General features: G+C 46.2%; 1 protein-coding gene across 4 annotated transcripts in view; it reads right to left on the bottom strand.

Moving 5' to 3' along the window:
* Tacc1 (transforming acidic coiled-coil containing protein 1) overlaps nt 1–18254 on the bottom strand; it is an 80644-nt gene that overhangs the window by 14243 nt on the left and 48147 nt on the right. For 2 of the 4 annotated variants that reach the window (XM_038325961.1, XM_038325960.1), the window contains exons 3-5: nt 6849–7920; nt 3575–3635; nt 903–1023 (exon numbers count right to left, since the gene is read on the bottom strand). In XM_038325961.1, coding sequence (XP_038181889.1) covers nt 903–1023; nt 3575–3635; nt 6849–7920 — 1254 coding nt within the window. The remainder of the gene's footprint in view (nt 1–902; nt 1024–3574; nt 3636–6848; nt 7921–18254) is intronic. The other 2 variants (XM_038325963.1, XM_038325962.1) reach the window with 1 other exon arrangement.

Genomic DNA, 18254 nt, shown 5'->3' with positions numbered 1-18254 from the left:
CTCAAAAACAAAAATAAACAGTTTCAGTTAGTGTGGAAAAAAAAAGAAAAAAGAAGAGAAAAATCAAGACCAAACCCTATACTTTTCTATTTGTTTGGCTTTCATTTTAGAAGGTTTTTGTACTTTGTAAAACTTACTTTAATATGGGCAGGATGATATATATCTATAATTCAAACACTGGAACTGATAGAAGCAGGAGGATACTGAATTTAAGGCCAGCCTGGGCTACACAGCAAGTCTGACTCAACAAAACCAAGGGTTGGGGAGATAGCTCAGTGCCAGAAGGCTTGCCTGGCATACACAGGGCCCTGGGTTCAATACCCAGCACCGCAGAGACAGAAACAATCCAACAAAAAAAGCCTCATAATAAGTTTGTGATTTTTCTCTTGGTCTCACTTTTGCTGCACAGGCGTTAGCTATAAATCTTACAAAAGAGGACACAGATGCTTTCCTGGACCAGTGACATGGCCTGGCCAGCGGGCTTAGCAACGAGTAGAAAGTAAGCTGCGGGAGAAAACGCCAACAGAGCACTAAAGGCCGCCACAGGCAAGCACCCCGCCTCCACCTTAGAACGTCTGGAAGCTCAGTGAGCATGACAGCTCCAAAACGCCACACGCAGGACATATTTACAGCCATGCGAGGATTGACCATGACGATACAAAACGAGAAAACTTCAACCGGCATCTCCTGGGCACCCTCCCCACTCCTCCCTAGCACGTCTGTGTCTCTTCCAGTAAAGAACAAACACAGATCTGCACCCCAACTGTCCCTCGGGTGACTGCCACGGGCCTTCCAGCATGCCTTTGCTTCTGTACCTGCTTCTGAGGATGAAGATGCTGGGCTTATGGGAGACACGGGAACATCGGAGCATCCCCAGGACTCCGGGCCTTCCCCTGGCTCACCTTTCACCTCTGCCCCGGCTGGTTTCTGACCGCAGGATGTGGACGCCAGTTTCTCCTCATCGGTAGCGTGGCCGTCCCTATTAGAAATGTCTGAGATCTGCGAGATCACAGCCCCTTCATCCTGGGGAATGCAACAGAGAAGATACTGTCCTTCAGAAGGGCAGTCATGGAGACCAGTGACATTTCTAGAGCTGAGCATGTAGCTGTGACTGAGGGAGGATATTCGGGGTCCAAAGCCTACAAAACTAGGAGAAAGCTTCAGTCTTTCAAACGTGAAATGTTGATGTTTCTAGAACTTCACTTCCGTGGCCTGGGTCTGCAGTTTTAAAAGTTATGTTTTTCTAACTTAAACATGAAAGTTTAAGCACTTCAAGAGCTCTGAGGTAGGAGATCCATTTTTCTTGCATATAATCCCCCTCCTCAGTTCAAGTACACTCACCTCACCGTGCAGTACGAAGTTCTTAGTCACAGTCAAGAACTTTCAGAACAAGTATTTTTAATAATGGCCAATTATCTCTCAGGGAGCATATGGAATAACCACAAATGGCATCATCAACACCTGCATATTCTGAATATTAACCTGACTTATTGTAACTCAGTTACTCTATTGATTCGATATCCTACCAGCCATTTCAAAACTCCTCAGACGAGCCCTTCAGCAGCCATAACTGAACAGCGTTTTCTCCCTCTCAATCTGCCTGCACTCCACCACCGAGCACTTATCTCATGGAGGAAGGAGTGAGGGTGGGGGTGGACGAGATCAAAATACACTGTGGATGTATAGAAACTGTCAGGAACAGATACAATATTTTGAAAAGGAAGCTATTTGCTGGAGCTCACCCACCCAGCAAGGCTGACTGGCCAGCAGCCCCCCCAGGACGCCCCGCCTCCCCAACACGAGGATGGCAGGCATCACGGCCACGCCTGTTTTTTTTCAGAGGTGCTGGGAATTGAACTCAGGTCCTCATGCTTGCATAACAACAATTTACCAACTGAGCTCCAGCCCTAAAAAGTCTTTTTTTTTTTTTTTAAGGTCTTTAATTTCTCTCCTTAAAAATACCACATCCTCTTTCATTATAAGTCTCTGAGTGTTAAATTGTTTTTATTCTGTCAGGTTATTGCTATAATCACTAATGTACAAATTATCCTTAAAATATTGTGAGATTTATAAGACTTGTCAAAGGCAGGAGGCAGAGAGATGACTCAGCAGGTAGCGGAGCTTCTACCAAGGCTGATCTGAGTTCAACTCCCAGAACTCACATGGCAGAAGAATAGAACCTCCTTAGGCAAGCTGCCCGCTGAATTCCACACAGGGTCTACTCACGCACTTGTGAGAGCGCACAAACAAAGTAAGTAAATAAATGACTTAAATAATTTTGAAAATTATTCACTAAAGCAGATTTTGTTGAACTAATTACTCTAAAGCTTTTACAGCCTAACACTTAAGGCTTTTGTTTTGTTTTGTTTTCAGACAGGTCTCATTATGTAGCCCAGGCTGGTCTCCTGCCTCCCAGGTACTAGGATTCAAACCCTGGGTCACCGTACCTAGCTGGATTTTTTTTTTAACTCCAAAGAAATTTCAGTTTGTGTTTCCTGCTTCGGCAAAACTTTTTCACATATTTGTAAAGAAGAATTTGTATTATCAAAAAAGAATTCCAATTGCAGACTCTACCACTCCTTTTAAAGCATCTTACACTACAGTTGTTGGTACAAATGGCACAAGATAAACTTAACTGCATCCTATTAACCCGCACGTGTGTTTCTATAATCACAGTTACACTGAAATAAGGCCTCAAACAATAAAAAGATGGCATCATAGACCTGTGTGCTCTGGTTTGGGGGGGTTTTATTTGTTTCTTAATTACTCCATATATTCCTGTATATATATCATAAACCACTAGGATAAAATAAGAATCAGTACCAATTTAATTTCCGGATTCCATCTTTACGATTATAGTCAGGAGGAAGCATTCAAAGCCATGATAAGATCTATTACTGAATTAAGATGGAGAGGAGGAAGTTCTGTATTAGATGCGTCAACTCTCTGGACCCTTTTCCAGGTCCAATGCCCAGGCTCTCTTCAGACTCACTTTTGGGTCCTCCATTTTGTTGAAGGCAACAGATTGGAAAGCCACCTGAGTCTTAGTAAGGACAAAATAAAAAGCTGTCCCATCCGTTATCAGAGTCGGCACCCTTATAGAACTGCCACCAAAATAAAAAGCTGTCCCGTCCGTTATCAGAGTCAGCACCCTTATAGAACTGCCACCAAAATGTCACAGCATCTCTGGTGACCTGCGCACTGGGCTGACAACAGCAGAATATGCTGCCCCATGCCCCAACTAAAGGCCACTAAGGGAGTTGTCTTTTTCTTAATGATTTCCTTTTATTTCAAATGCACTGGTGTTTTGCCTGCATGCACGTCTGTGTGAGGGTGTCAGAGGCCCTGGAACTAGAATTAAAGATGGTGGTGAGCTGCCATGTGGGTGCTGGGAATTGAACCCGGGTCCTCTGGAAGAGCAACCTGTGCTCTTAACCACTGAGCCAGCTCTAGGGCCCCAAGCGTTCCTGAATGAGTTCAGGACACTGAGGATCTAAAAACTGTTTTCCTTAAGCCTGACTCCTCAGACACCCCCACAGGACAAAACCCATTCTGGTGGCCAGTACAGACTTACCTGAGAACACGTATCCAAATCAAGAGACTGAGTTTCGTATTTCTTCACCTTGCAGCCACTCCTAGAAATGAGAGGAACAGACAAGCCAGGTTGAATCCCAGCGACAACTCCCCAGGCATGAGATGGAGCAGAGCACAGGGTGGAGGGCGGAAGCCAAAGCGCATAGCACCGCGATCAGACATGTGCATGGGAGAGTTGTGGAGACAATGCAGACCCTAGAGACCCACAGCCCGGCTCATTCTCCCGCAAGACCACCTCACTCGAGTCTATGGATTGCCAGATATCCCGCATGTTTAATCATACACCACAAACAAACAAACCAAAAGGCACCTTTCCGAGAGTCAAGTACCGCTAAGAACAGCCTGGGCAGCTAGAGACCGCGGTTATGACCTTTACTCGCTTGGCTTTGACGTTCATCAGAAGAATCACCACGCTAGACCAGAGTCTTTGAAAAATCTTTATTGCACTAAAAACCATAGAACTCTCCAAAGACAGCTCCAGTCTAGGCCTGGGCGCTTACAGAAAGGAGCGGTGGCCAAGAGAAAGTAAAAAGAAACAAACTGTTACCATCGGAAGTAGTCAAGTGGGAAGGGGAAACCAAGTACCACGTACTGTACAATGGCCAGAAATGAGGAAAACTTGGCCATCTGTTATTTTTAGACTAGTACATAATTTGTAATCACAGGACTATTACAGATTCTTCTATGTTTTAAGGAACTTAAAATATTCAGGAAAAAAAAAAACCCACACCATTGGGACCAACAAAAGAAAAACAAGCATTTCCAATTTGTTTTCCTTTCATGGAAGAAAAGAGAAAACACAGACAAGTATATAAATTACCAGAGTGCACAAGGTCACTAATTCGTGGTCTTCTTCACCCACTGTTCTATGTGTCCCCAAAATTAAGTTTACTTGGTAAAAGTTACTACCTGCTCTAAGACAGCAGCCTTTATCCGAACAACAGTGAGCAGCAGAGCAGGCATCGAATCACTGCTGAATGACCAGGGCCAGGCCAGCTTTGGTTCACAGTGCCACAAGACACATGCTGAGTAAGCCGGGGCACACGCTTTTTGCACCCAAGGTGGAAAAAGCAATATCCAGTCCTTTAGGTCCAGACAATCGCAAGGCTAAGCTGACTAAGATGTGGCAAATGAAACAATTTGAGAAGGTCAGACAGAAGCTAACATGCGGGGACAGAGGTGGGAGGGGACTAAGAGTCCCAGGAACAAACAGGACCTACAGCGGAAGTACTTACAACAGAAAACAGAGAAATTTCACTTGCTCAGTAGTCCTGATGCATCAACAAAATCAGACAGAGAGAGACACACAGATGGAAAAGAGTCATGTGAAAACCGGAACGTTTATCCTTTGTCTGGTAGATGTAAAAGTTGCATAGTCCTTGATATCATGTGACCCGCAAATTAAAAACAACATATTCAAGCCCGGCACAGTGGTGCCTGCAGGCAGATCTCTGGGAGTTCAAGGCCAAGCTGACCTACAAAGTCAGTTCCCAGCCAGCCAGGGCTGCACAGTGAGGCCTTGCTTTAAAACGAACAAAATGCCAAAATCAAAATATTAAAATTTTTATATAACAAGTTATATTTGTGAATGTTAGCCCTGGCGAATGAATGACGACAGACCTCAGTTTTCACGGAGCAGAGAGAGATGCAAACACTGAGAAATGCTCTGGGTTTAGACTCAGAGATGACAGACAAGTGAGGCCCTCGTGCACGGAAGTGTGCAGCACATGGAAACAGCACTTCACTACTGGGCACACTCACCCTGACTGTGCAAGACCAGGTAAATGGCAACACCTGAACAAAAGTACAGGTGGAAAGACACCTGGCCGACCCCACCAGCGGGATCACTATGCAACTTAGGTGAGCCAAGCACACTGCAGTATGTCTGTAACTCAGTGCTATGCTGGCTAAGGCAGGAGGGTGCACAGTTACAGGCTAGCCTGAGTTTTATACTGTGAGACTCTGCTTTCCCATCATTTGTATGATTTGCTCTGCAGAATTCTAACCATATTGTACTGTCTCTATTTAAATATACCTTCCTGAATGTTCCAAGAAACTAACGAGCCACTGTGGATGTTAACTATGCTTCAGTCTTTTCAGACGTGGAGGCCTCTGCTCTCCGGGTCCTAACGCTGCCCAAGAGCTCAAGCACCTCTTGTACAAGAAAAGAATTCTGCCTGGGTACAATTTGTTTTTTATATAAAATTTGCGTAATCTATTGGGCCAATAAACTTACTCCACAAAAATGGAACAGTAGAAATTGCCACCAGGTGAAGATGGCAGGACTCAGGAGTTGGCATTTCTAGGTTCTAAACACTAGGGACAGAGTTGGTGTCTCCTTCCTGAGCCCAGATCTCATCTTAGAGCAAGATCTCGCCTTCAGCCTGCAGCTGGAAAGAAGGCACTTAAAGGCTATGGCTTGGGCGGGCATCTAGGAGCGAAGCACCAAGGGAGCAGCACACCCAAGATGAACCCCAAGTGCTGCCCAGACATGAAAGTCAAGAGAGGTCTGCACGAACAATCAGTGCTAGTGTTCAAAGCCCATTTAATTGCTCCTGTGTAATGTCACAGGGTTATAAAGAGGTATACTATTTTTTATTCAACTTGAGTTTCTTGGTAATGTAACCCGTATCAAAATTAAAACTTTGACATGGAATATGGCCTGAGGGATGACTCTGGGAACTCCTACACTAAACAAAGGTTCATCCCTGTTTCCCAGGAGAAGTAGGGGATAGAAGAACACAACACATGTACCCAAATTTTACTGGCCATTCAGAATACTCTCAATTCTCATCATGGAAATCCGCTAATGAACTAGAAACACACAAGGAAGCAAGAATTCTCATCACCGCCACCAACACAAGTCACGCCTTTCGGTTCTAGAGGACCGTTCTGGGCCATTTCTGACAGTGCTGACCTTAGACAGGTAACTATGGGATGTAAAGAGTTCCAGGTACAGGGTGATTCCTGGAAACCTCAAATCTTGATTTCTTTCAAATAATTTTTTAAAAGTATCCGTGGTGGGGGGAGGGGGAGATGACCTGAACACGTCAAGAATCCAGAGATGAGGCGGAAATCAGCCAGGAAACTTCTGGCACTTCCAAAGGCACGGGAGGGGTGGGCAAAGACTACAGAGGGAAGTGCCCCCCTCGGGCCTCACACATTTATGATCGCAATTCACAGAAACCAAAAATAGCTGCCAGACTCCCAGAGAACACACCAGAGCACCACGCCCAGCACCCGCTGTCACTCACGTTATTAAACGCGACTTTGCCTTCTTGGGTGAGTCTAAGATTTCATTAACATGATTACCAGTGGGAGAACAAAAGGCGCTGCTTGTCAAAGCTGAGGCTGGCTTAAAGGGATCCGCGGATTCGTCAAAGTGGTAGGAGCCTTTGGAGGAAAAGGGAGGCGAGCTCTGCATAATGGGGCAGCTCCCGGAAGAATTAATGTTGGGGTGGCCCCATTTGCTAGGATCTAGCTTAGGAGACGTTTGGGAGAGGGAGGCATCTTGGACTCTTGGGTCTGTAGGCTGTTCAACATCTACTGGTTGGCTGATGCCATCTTTCCGTATGTTGGGTGTCAGTTTGTTAGCAGGCTTCCTTGGAAGGGCATTCTTGGTCTCAACATTTTCCCCGCCTTCTGTAATATCATACTCAAGCTTGGGAGGCAAGTTCCTGGACCCTTCCTGCAGCTCAAGCCCTGAGCCGCTGGAGCCATTACTGTGAGCATCAGCAGCTTCTTTAAGGTTAAGGGAAGATTTCAGGACCCTGGCACCTCTCAGCACAGTAGGATGTGTGTTCTTATCCAATTCATCAGGAGCCGACAGGGAGGAAGCCTTAGGGAGAGGCGACCCCTCCATGATCATTTCCGGTTCAGAGGCATCGCCTCCGGCTGTCTTCTTCCTCAGAGAGACAGGCTTGGGCTTTCTTAACTTGCTTCTGCTGGCCACCGCCTCTCCAGTCTTCAGCCTGCCTTCTGTAAAAGCCTCAAATGTAGCCCCCATGCCTCCTCCTGTCACTGGCTTGTCCTGAGTGGCTTCTGATGCAGCGGAGGGCAAAGCCCTGCCTGAGAGCGCAGGTGCACAGCCATAAGCAGCTTTTGTTCCTAGTGCCGCTGGGTCATCTGTGGGACTCCTGGTTTCTATTGAAAATGGCCTCACTACTGAGACCTTACTAGCATCATGTTTGGTTTCTCCTTTGGCGTCCCCGACTGAGCGAGCATCAGCGTTCGTCTGTGGCGCATTTTCTGAAGATCTAGAACATGGATCAGGTGAACACTTTTCGATTACTTCTGCTATGGACTGTTCAGTGGTTTCTTGTGATTCTAGAAAAGAAGAAAGAAAACTATTAAAGAATTCTTTCTACCACTGGTACAGAGTCTGTATGGTGTGACTTTATCATAACAAGCAAGGCGTAAGGTTCGGAAAGTTCTCAGCTACCGTCCCAGTGCCATCTTTGTCTGCTGCCCACTGTGACGGGAATGTAACTGTAAGCAAGCCCGAACTAAATGTTTTCTTTTGTAAGACTTGCCTTGGTCATGGTGTCTCTTCATAGCAACAGAAAACAGCAACTAAAAGACTTGCCTTGAAGTAGCAGATAGTTAATAGACACAGCCACTAAAATAGCTGAGATTTTTATTTTCAATTTATATTTATTTGTTTGTTTATTTGTTTATTGGTTTTTTAAGACAGGGATTCTCTGTGTAGCCCTAGCTGTCCTGGAACTTACCCTGTAGACCAGGCTGGCCTTGAACTCAGATATTCACCTGCTCTGCCTCCCAACTGCTGAGACTGTGGTGCCACCACCACTCGGCAGCTGAGATATTTTTCAACAATACTTTTAAATATCTCAATGTACTTTTCACCAAAAAGATTTAAACTCCTGTGGAATCACTTCATGACCATTTTTGAAAATTTAGATGAGGGACTGAAGCAAAGGCTCAGCAGATAAGAGCAGTGACTACTCTTCCAGAGGACCGGGGTTCAATCCCCAGCACCCACATGGCAGCTCACAGCTGTGATGCCAGTGCCAGAGGACTGACACACTCAGAGAGACATATATGCAGCCAAAACACTACACACACAAAGTAAAAATAAGCTACTTTTTAAAAAGTAGAAGAACTGCTCGGGACTTTTAGCAATTCGACTTTACAACACATTTCCCACTATCCTTTCAGACTTCCGGAAGAGGTGTCCTTCCCATGAGGTAGACGGACGGACGGAAGATGAGTGAGAGAGAAAAGCAGCTGGGAAGACAGAAAAGGAGCTTCCTGCAGAGTCCTGCGAACCTTGTCAAGTCGGCTTTACCTTGAGATACAGGTTGTGTTTTAAATAGCTTATCCAGCTGCAGTGTGGGAATGGAATGTACTGGAAGGAGCTGAAAATGAACAAAGCTGTAATTTTCTGGGGTTTCCAGGAGAATGTTGCTCATTAACAGAAAGTTATGTAACATTTGGGAGAAAACAGGGAGGTGAGATCGGTGAGGCCCGGTGACAGACCGGATATGGATATGGGCTGGGGTGGGGGTATCACAGGCCGTCTGTGGCATTAGCTTATCAAACTCAAGTTAGGTAGGACGCTCCAGTGAGTCTGGGAAATGCTGAAGAGGTTGCCTGCTAACGCCAGTGAGTTTTGCCTAAGTTTTGCTCCTAACCACTGAGCCTTCGCTCCAGTCCTCATCTAACTTTTTTTTTTTTATTTTGAAAATATAAATTTTCAAAAATGGTCACTGAGTGTTTGATTGAAAGTGAGACCCCAGCCGGGCACCCATCCTTGGAGTGCCAATGGAGCAGCAATGGAGCAGGAAGCTCCATTTCAAGGTCCCTCCCCTGGGAGTTGCCTTGGTCCAAACTCCACCTCCAGGGTCAAGACCACTCAATTGTTAGGTCAAGACCTAACAATGAGGTGATTCCACACAAGTTTAAATCTTTTTGGCGAAAAGTACATTGAAATATTTAAAAGTATTGTTTAAAAAAAAAAAAAAAACTCAGCTGCTGGGCAATGGTGGCACACACCTTTAATCCCAGCACTTGAGAGGCAGAGCAGGCGGATCTCTGAGTTTGAGGCCAGCTTGGTCTACAGAGTGAGTTCCAGGACAGCTAGGGCTACACAGAGAAACTCTATCTAGAAAAACCAAAAATAGATAGATAGATAGGTAGGTAGATAGATAGATAGATAGATATAAAAGAGGCTACAAATATTTTTCTCATTGAAGCCATGGCTATAGATATCCTTAAACCTGGTCTACAAGAGCTAGTTCCAGGACAGGCTCCAAAGCTACAGAGAAACCCTGTCTCGAAAAACCAAAAAAAAAAAAAAAATAAAATAAAATAAAATCAAGTCCAAGCGATCGCCACCCCACACTTTCACCTTGAGTTCTAACACATTTAAATCCAAATTGTTAAAACAGACGTCAGTTCTTAAGTTTACTGTAAAAGGTTAACCCAATTTAAGACCCAAACTTTATCTTTTTAAAGTAGGTGCGGAACTACCCACGGAAACAGAACGCGGGCTTACTGTGAAACGGCCGCCTGCCACATGCTGCGTCTTCCTGTCACCCACGACCAGATCAGCAGTCGTGCTGGTTAGGGACAAAAAAACTAAGCAGTGTTTGGGTATCACAGGAGCAGTGGACAAGGGAAGGAAAACACAGTACGGAGCACCCTCACCCAGCCTCAGCCTCCAGGCTCCAGACAACTGAAGGAGCCTTGCCAAGGGACATTCTCCTCCCTGGTCATTCCTCTGCCATCTCTGGGCATGTGCCAGGTAAATGAACCCACCCCTTCCCTCATCTAGGCACTGCGGACTCTACCTCCAACTGCACAACTCAGCGCCAGTAAAACATCTTCACTGGGTAGTGAGAGTATTAATTGTCAACTAACCAGCTTGTGAAGCTGTGCAAATATAAAAACAAACATTAAAAAATTGTCAGCTAGGCCATGCTTTTAAACCCAGCACTCTGAGGAAGAAGCAGGCTCTGGGTCTGAGTTCCAGGTATTTGTTGAAGTTTCATTGGCACCCTACCAACTGGCGAGTGTCCCAAGAGCAGCTGCCCAGTATAACTACCTCTGCCTTAGGACAGAAACTTCAAGTCTAACACCACCTCCCTCTCAGAGATGAAGAAAACATCTGCTACCCCATCTCAGGCCAGTTTTAGCCACAGATTCAGCCTTGCTTCTCCTCTGAAAGCACCCTTATATAACAGCTGCCTTCCTCTCACACAGGACCCCCCCCCCCCCCCCCCCCGCGCATTCCTTGTGAGTACAGGAGCTCCTTCCCCACAGCCAGTGTGAGCGCTGAGCTTGATTCTGACAAACTGGGCTCTGCCAGAGGCTCGGGGAATGCAGTCGCTAGGAATGGATCAGGAATAAATTCAAAGCAAGCACAGAGGAAATCCAGAATGAAGGCGCGGCTGCCTGTGCTGCACATTTGCTGCTAACAGAACTCCTTCAAGACGGAAGAACTGTGAACCCCTGTAGGCCCATATTTCTATATGGTGTGGCAGCCAGGCTCTGAAGCCATAGGCCCCACCTGAGGTGGTCACATAGCGCTGCAAACAGGCTGTAACTGCCCTAACAAAGGTCAGGATGTTGTTTTGTTCCTTTCTTTGTAATTTAGAGGATGCCTGACAGAGATGCTGATTCAAGCCTATGTGACAGCTAGCATACACAGCAGACAGGTAGATGGGGATGTGACAAAGAGCCATTCACTTGGTCACCTAGGAGACAGAATGCTGGTGTATTTCCCACCCAGTTTATGTTTTGGTATAAAAGCTGTTAGGAGAATAAATGAGAGGAATTCTTCAGGATGTGAACTCAGGACCTCATGAGGGATGGCTGAGAATCTCCCTCCCGATAAAACCATGTGAGTTGTGTCTTTATTCCCGCACCTCCACGCCGGTCCAGAAAGATAGTTTATGTTGGGGTCTGGTCAAGAAAAATAATTTATGGTACGGGCTAGCACCAGACCCCGACAAACCCCTCTGCTTTTTAGCAGTAGATGCTTTTGACACTTACCCAATAGGAAGGCTATTACAGTAGGTTTCATCCCTCCCTCTCAAAACACTGATAAAAGGAAGGGCATGGAATGCCAGGATATTAAAGACTGAGATAACTAAGGTACTGTTCTAGATTGTATGCTAAGAATATTCTGGGCTAAAATACAAGTTCATAAAAGCCTTTTTGAAACCTTAGAAAAAAAGCAAGTGTCATCATAAAAAATGTTTTTATTCAAAAAATGTATTATGTATGTATGTGTATGTGTGGGCATGTGTGCTACACACCTCATGGGGAAGTCTGAGGACTTTGTGGGATTCTCTCCTTACACTTTTACATGATTACCAGGGACAGGCCACAGTCACCAGACTTACACGGCAAATTCCCTTACCCGCTGAGCCTGTTCTTGGTTTGTTTTTAATAACACTGGGGTGGGGGTGGGGGGTTGCACACTACAGCCTGCCTGTAGAGTCAGAGACAACCCAAGAGAGCTGGTTTTCTTCTTCCATGTGGGTCCTATGGACTGAACTCAGGTTGTCAGGCTGTGCAGGAAAAAGTGTTATTACTGAGCCACCTCTCCGAACTTGTTTTTGGAAAAAAGTTTCTTTCACTCAGCAGCCCAGGATAGCCTCCAACTTGTGGCAGTCCTCCTGCCTCAGTACTATTTCCATGTGACAGAAAACGGAGCCTGCTCATGACTGCCAAGGAGGGTCATCTTCACAAGAAAAGCCCAGCACGTTCTAGGACTACAGACTTCTCATGCACAGGTCCCTGGAAAAAAACAAGAGCAAGTTTCCCCACAGCATGGTTACCCCACTACTAGTGATCTGAACACAGGTCAGCGAGTCAAATCCCAAACCAGAGGCCAGCGGGGTGGCAGGGTCTGCAATCCCAGCACATAGACGGCAGAGGCAAAGGGATTCCAAGTCTGAGGCCAGATGAGCTACCTTGTCTCAAAAAACAACACCCACAAACCAGGGTGGTTGTGCACACATTTCATCCCAGCACTCGGGAGGCAGAGGCAGGCGAATCTCTTTGAGTTCAAGATCAGCCTGGTCTACAAGAGCGAGGTCCAGGACAGGCTCCAAAGCTATAGAGAAACCCTGTCTCGAACCCCCCCCCAAAAAAACTGTTTTAAGTAATTGCTGGCATGCAAGACATCTGTTTACTGTTGGAAAAGCCAATGTCTGCGGAACACTGAGGCCACTCTGTGCTTTCTTCTAGAACAAGTTACTCTCGAGTCTTTTATTGTACAAAAACTCCTATGCATTAAACCCTAGATAAGAATTAAATCATCCCCAATATTCTACAGCTGCTGGTGTGGTCTGAATGTGAGGGCCCCCCACAGGCTCAGGCTTCCAAGCCTTGCCTTGAGGAGCTGAAGCCTTGCTGAGGAAGTGGGAGGGTGGAGAAAGCCCCCACCCAAGTCCTACTTCCTGTTCTCTCTCCTCACTGTCTGCCTCTGCTTCCTGGGGTGCAATGTGATCAGCCACAGTCCTGCTCTGCCACCCGACCTTCCTGCCACCACAGGCTCCGTCCCCCAGAACTGTGAGCCAGAAAAAGCTCTTCCTCCCTTGGTAGCATTTGTGAGAGTTCACCACGGCAATAATAAAACCTGATCTGCCTGCCCCACCTGTATCCTCCACAGCTCCTGGTTGATTCCTGACTCACAGAAGAAACTACTTTGTAAAGATGACGTCTTCTCCACATAGATGGCTCTGATAAAGCCTAACTCGTAAACCAGGCATGCTAAGAGAATAACATCAATAAGCTAGTCAGAAACGCTTGTGAGTTCCACAACTGTGGATTCAACAAACTACAGAGCAAAAACATTTGGAAAAAAAAATTACAGCTGCACTAAGCACACAGACTTTCTGTCTGGAGATGATCCCGAGCAGAAACACCACCGACATGGCGCTCCCACCGCATGGGTGTCTGGGTGTCAGAGGCAGAGGGTGACACAGGCAGCACTGCACTTCATATGAAGGAGTGAGCATCCGCGGTACTGGAACTGAAGGACAACCCTTAACAAGAGCTATATGCTCTCTATAGCATCTCCAATACAGGCTATCTTATGGCACCATGGCTCTTGTAGTAAAGTAGCCCTTACTCATACAAGACCCACAGTCAAGGATGGTGTGTGGTGGTCTGAATGAGAATATATTTGGATGCTAGGTCTCCAGTTCGTGGGGCTGTTTGGGAAGGGTTAGGAGGTGTGGCCTTGCTCCCACTCCAGGCCCAGTTAGCTCTCCTGCCTCCTGCACTGCAGGGAACTGTCAAGCACCTTTTCTGCCACTCAGAGTTCCTCCTGTCTTTACACAGAAATCACAACCTCTGCTGGATTGCAAGGCTTCCTGAAGCACCAACTTCCTTTTCTGAATAAACTACTTCCTTTTTAATTTCACATCCAGCAAAAACAAAGACACTTCTAGAAACATTATATAAAATCTGTGTTCAAACAGTATTTCTTTAAAAAAACACGCACGCACACACATACACACCCCACATATTTATGGATGTAGTTATTTGAGGGGAGGCACACACCACTGCACATCAGTGGATTCTAAGACTGGGACTCTGGTCACTACGTACTGAGCCACTGAGCCATCCTGCCAACCTGACACAGGGTAGTTCAGTGGTCAAGCACTGGCCTATGGCTTGCTCCTATCAGTCCACAATTAAAAACAGAAGTAGAGGAGGAGCAACCTGAGCAAAGGTGGGCGTTCCTTTAGGAGGTGTGGCCTCCAAGACAACAGACTTTCAGGGCCTGGACCAAGCTCAGTATTTCAGAGATGAAGGAAGTCACAGTCCTCCGCAGCTAGAAACAGAGTCACAGACTGAAAAGACCTCCTGTGAGGTGAGGCACTGGCCCGGCGGGTGCAGCATCTGTGTCTGCAAAAGGGCAAAGACAGCCTCAAGAAACTGGAGCAACTGGAGAGCTCTGTGTGAAAGAATGAAGCCGGACCACTTCCTTATCCAAACACAAAAATTAGCTGAAAACAGACCACAGACCTAACTAAACAGATGAGCACAAACTACAAAACTGTCCAAAGAAAGCAGAAGCAAAGCCGGTACAGTGGCTCATACAGATAACACCAGCACTTGGGAGGCAGAGGCAGGAGGAGAATCAGGAGTTCAAGGCTAGCCTCACCTACATAGTGAATTCAAAGCGAGCCTGCGCTATAGGGAGACTATCTCAAAGGAAAAAAATAACTACACACAACACACATAAACGCCTGCACACACACGTGTGTTATAGCTAGGCATGACATCATGCACCTACAGGTCCAGCAATGTGGGAGTCTGAGACAGGAGGACGGAGAGTTCAAGAGGACGACCTGGTCTCTAAGAGTGAGACCTCATCTCAAAGAACCAAGAGGGGGGCTGCAAAGATGGCTCAACAAAAAGCAAAAAAGGGGGGAAAAGGTAGGGAGGAAAGGGAGGTAGGGTGAAAAAAAGCAAACGAAGGAGGAAGAAATATGAAATGACGTTTCCCTAAATAACAATATTCAAACGCCAGAGAAGTACATTGAGATGTAGAGACTTTGAGTCTAGTGAATTCTGGTGTGTTTTGTTTTGTTTCTGAGGGAAGGGTTGTTTTTAATTTACAGGTTTTTTTTATAAGTTCATAAAATTTCAAAAGAAAATGTTCACAACACACACAGCTCCATGGAAGCCCTAGTTTGACGTTCTGAACTCCATAAACACATAAATGCAGAATATCCAATAACTACATGAAAAGATGCCAGCAGCCGGGCGGTGGTGGTGCACGCCTTTAATCCCAGCACTCGGGAGGCAGAGGCAGGCGGATCTCTGTGAGTTCGAGACCAGCCTGGTCTACAAGAGCTAGTTCCAGGACAGGCTCCAAAGCCACAGAGAAACCCTGTCTCGAAAAACCCAAACCCCCCCCCCCCCCAAAAAAAAAGAAAAAAAAGAAAAGATGCCAATGACCCACTCAGGATCCAAACCATGCTGTGGAGCCACCTCCCCTCTGCCGGGACAGAAGGTGACAAATGCTGCAGGCTGTAACCCCAGCACTGCAGAGTCTGTGAGTCCAAGGCCAGGCTGGCCTACAGAGTGAGACCCTCTACCTGGTAACATGAAAGTAAAACCATGCAGCCACTTGGAAAACTGGTCTGGCAGTTCTTCAAAATGTTAGCCACAGAGTTACCACACAACCCAGCAATTCTACTTCTCAGCCTGAACATGGAGAAATGAAAATACATATCTATTAATAAAAAAAAAAAGCAACACTAGTCCTAACAGTCTGCAAAATGGGAATAAGCTACATTTCAAGCAGCTGATGAATGGGCAAATAAAGTGTGTATACCACACAATGGAGTATTACTCAGTGATAAAGGGAGTGAAGCCCTGGTATTTCTATGACAACCGTTGAGCTTTGAAAGCACTATGGTAGGGGCTAGAGGAAAGCTCTCAATGGTAGGAGCACTCTGAACTGTTGAGATCTTACAGAAGACTCGCCTATAGCTCCAGTTCCAGGGGATCTGACACCCTCTACTGACCTCCAAGGGCATAAGACATGCACACAGTGCATATCTGTACACATAGGTCAACATTCATACACACAAAATAGAAATAAAGCCAGGTGTGGTGGCATACAACTTTAATCCCAGTACTCAGGAGGCAGAGGTACGTGGATCTCTATGAGTTCGAGGCCAGCCTGGTCTACAGAGTGAATTTTAGGACAGCTAGAGCTACACAGAGAAACCCTGTCTCGAAAACACTTAAAAAAATAAACAAACAAGTCTAAAATGATAGACTGTCACAAAAGACCACAGTGTCCGGAATAAACAAATCTATTAAAACAAAACCCAGTGCCGGGCGGTGGTGGCGCACGCCTTTAATCCCAGCACTCGGGAGGCAGAGGCAGGCGGATCTCTGAGTTCGAGGCCAGCCTGGTCTACAAGAGCTAGTTCCAGGTCAGGCTCTAGAAACTACAGGGAAACCCTGTCTCGAAAAAAAAAACAAAACCCAGAACATTATTTGCCTAGAACCAGAAGGGGGAGGGAATGGAACGGTGCGTGGCTATAAATAGATATAGTGGATATAGAATAGACATAGGATTCTTCCGGAGATGGAAAAAACATCCTAAAAATTAGGTTGGGGTGAGAGTTATAAGGATCATTTAGCACAGCATAGTAGCATAACACCTGTGATCCTGCCCACTTGAGAAGCTGGGGTAAAAGAATCATGAGTTCAAGGTCATCTCAAGCTACATAAAGAACTCCCCCCCCCAATCAAAACCAAAAACTTAAGGGCTGGGGCTATAGCTAGTGGTAGAATGATGGCCTAGCCTATACAAGGTTCTGGATTTAAATCCCCAGTGATTAAAAAAATAATAAGACCACGGATGCTGGAGATGGCTAGCTCAGTGATTAAAAGGTCTCTCCCCCAGAGGACCCAGGTTCACCTCCCAGCACTCCCATGATGGCTCACAACCATCCCCGTAACTCCAGTTCCAGGGGCTCCAATGCTCTTCTTCTGGTCTCTGCAGGCACCAGGCATGCATGTGGTACACAGACATACAAGCAGACAAAACACCCATACACATAAAGTAAAAACCAATCAATCAATCAATTAATCACTATATTTGCCAGATAGTGGCACACTTATTTAATCCCAGGACTCAGAAAGCAGAGGTGGAGGCAGGCAGATCCCTGTGAGTTCAAGATCAGTTCATTTAAATAGAGTTTCAGGCTAACCAAGGCTACATAGTAAAACCCTGATCAAACACAAATACAACAACAAAACAAAAAACCCTAAAAAAAATTTAAAAGTCTTTAAGATCACTTAATTGCACACACCTTTTTAAAAAATGCCTGTATATGCCGGGAGGTGGTGGCGCACGCTTTTCATCCCAACACCCAGGAGGCAGAGACAGGTGAATCTTTGTGAGTTTGAGGCCAGCCTGGTCTACAAGAGCTAGCTCCAGGACAGACTCCAAAGCTACAGAGAAACCCTGTTTCAAAAAACAAAAACAAAAACAAACAAACAAAAGCCTGTACACCACGTTCAGGTGTGTCTATCTGCAGAAGCTGGAGGGCAGCCTTGGGTGTCACCGTGAGGAATGGCATCTACTTCCTTTGAGACAGGCTCTCTTATTGGCATGGAGCTCATGTCAGGCTAGATGGCCATAGAGGAGCCCTTTGGAGTTTGAATTCCTCCCTGAAGTGCATGCCGCTATGCCCAGTATGGTCTGGGACTCGAACCCAGATCTTCAAGGCAAGTGCTTTGCTGACTGCACCATCCTCCAAGCATCATGAAAAATCACTGGACAGAAACAAACTGTGCTCATCCTACAGGAAACAGAGAGGGATGTACTGCAGATTCACACCCATCCTACAGAAAACAGAGGGCTGTACCGCAGATTCACACCCGTCCTATAGGAGACAGGGAGGGCTGTACCACAGATTCACACCCGTCCTATAGGAGACAGGGAGGGCTATACCACAGATTCACACCCATCCTACAGAAAACAGAGAGGGCTGTACTGCAGATTCACACCCATCCTACAGGAATGGGAGAGGGCTGTACCGCAGATTCACACCCGTCCTATAGGAGACAGGGAGGGCTATACCGCAGATTCACACCCGTCCTATAGGAGACAGGGAGGGCTGTACCACAGATTCACACCCGTCCTACAG

The sequence above is a fragment of the Arvicola amphibius genome, chromosome 4 (genome assembly GCF_903992535.2).
Source record: "Arvicola amphibius chromosome 4, mArvAmp1.2, whole genome shotgun sequence".
NCBI lineage: Eukaryota > Metazoa > Chordata > Mammalia > Rodentia > Cricetidae > Arvicola > Arvicola amphibius.
The sequence above is the reverse complement of the archived record's forward strand: the minus strand, read 5'-3'. Positions and strand labels throughout refer to the sequence as shown.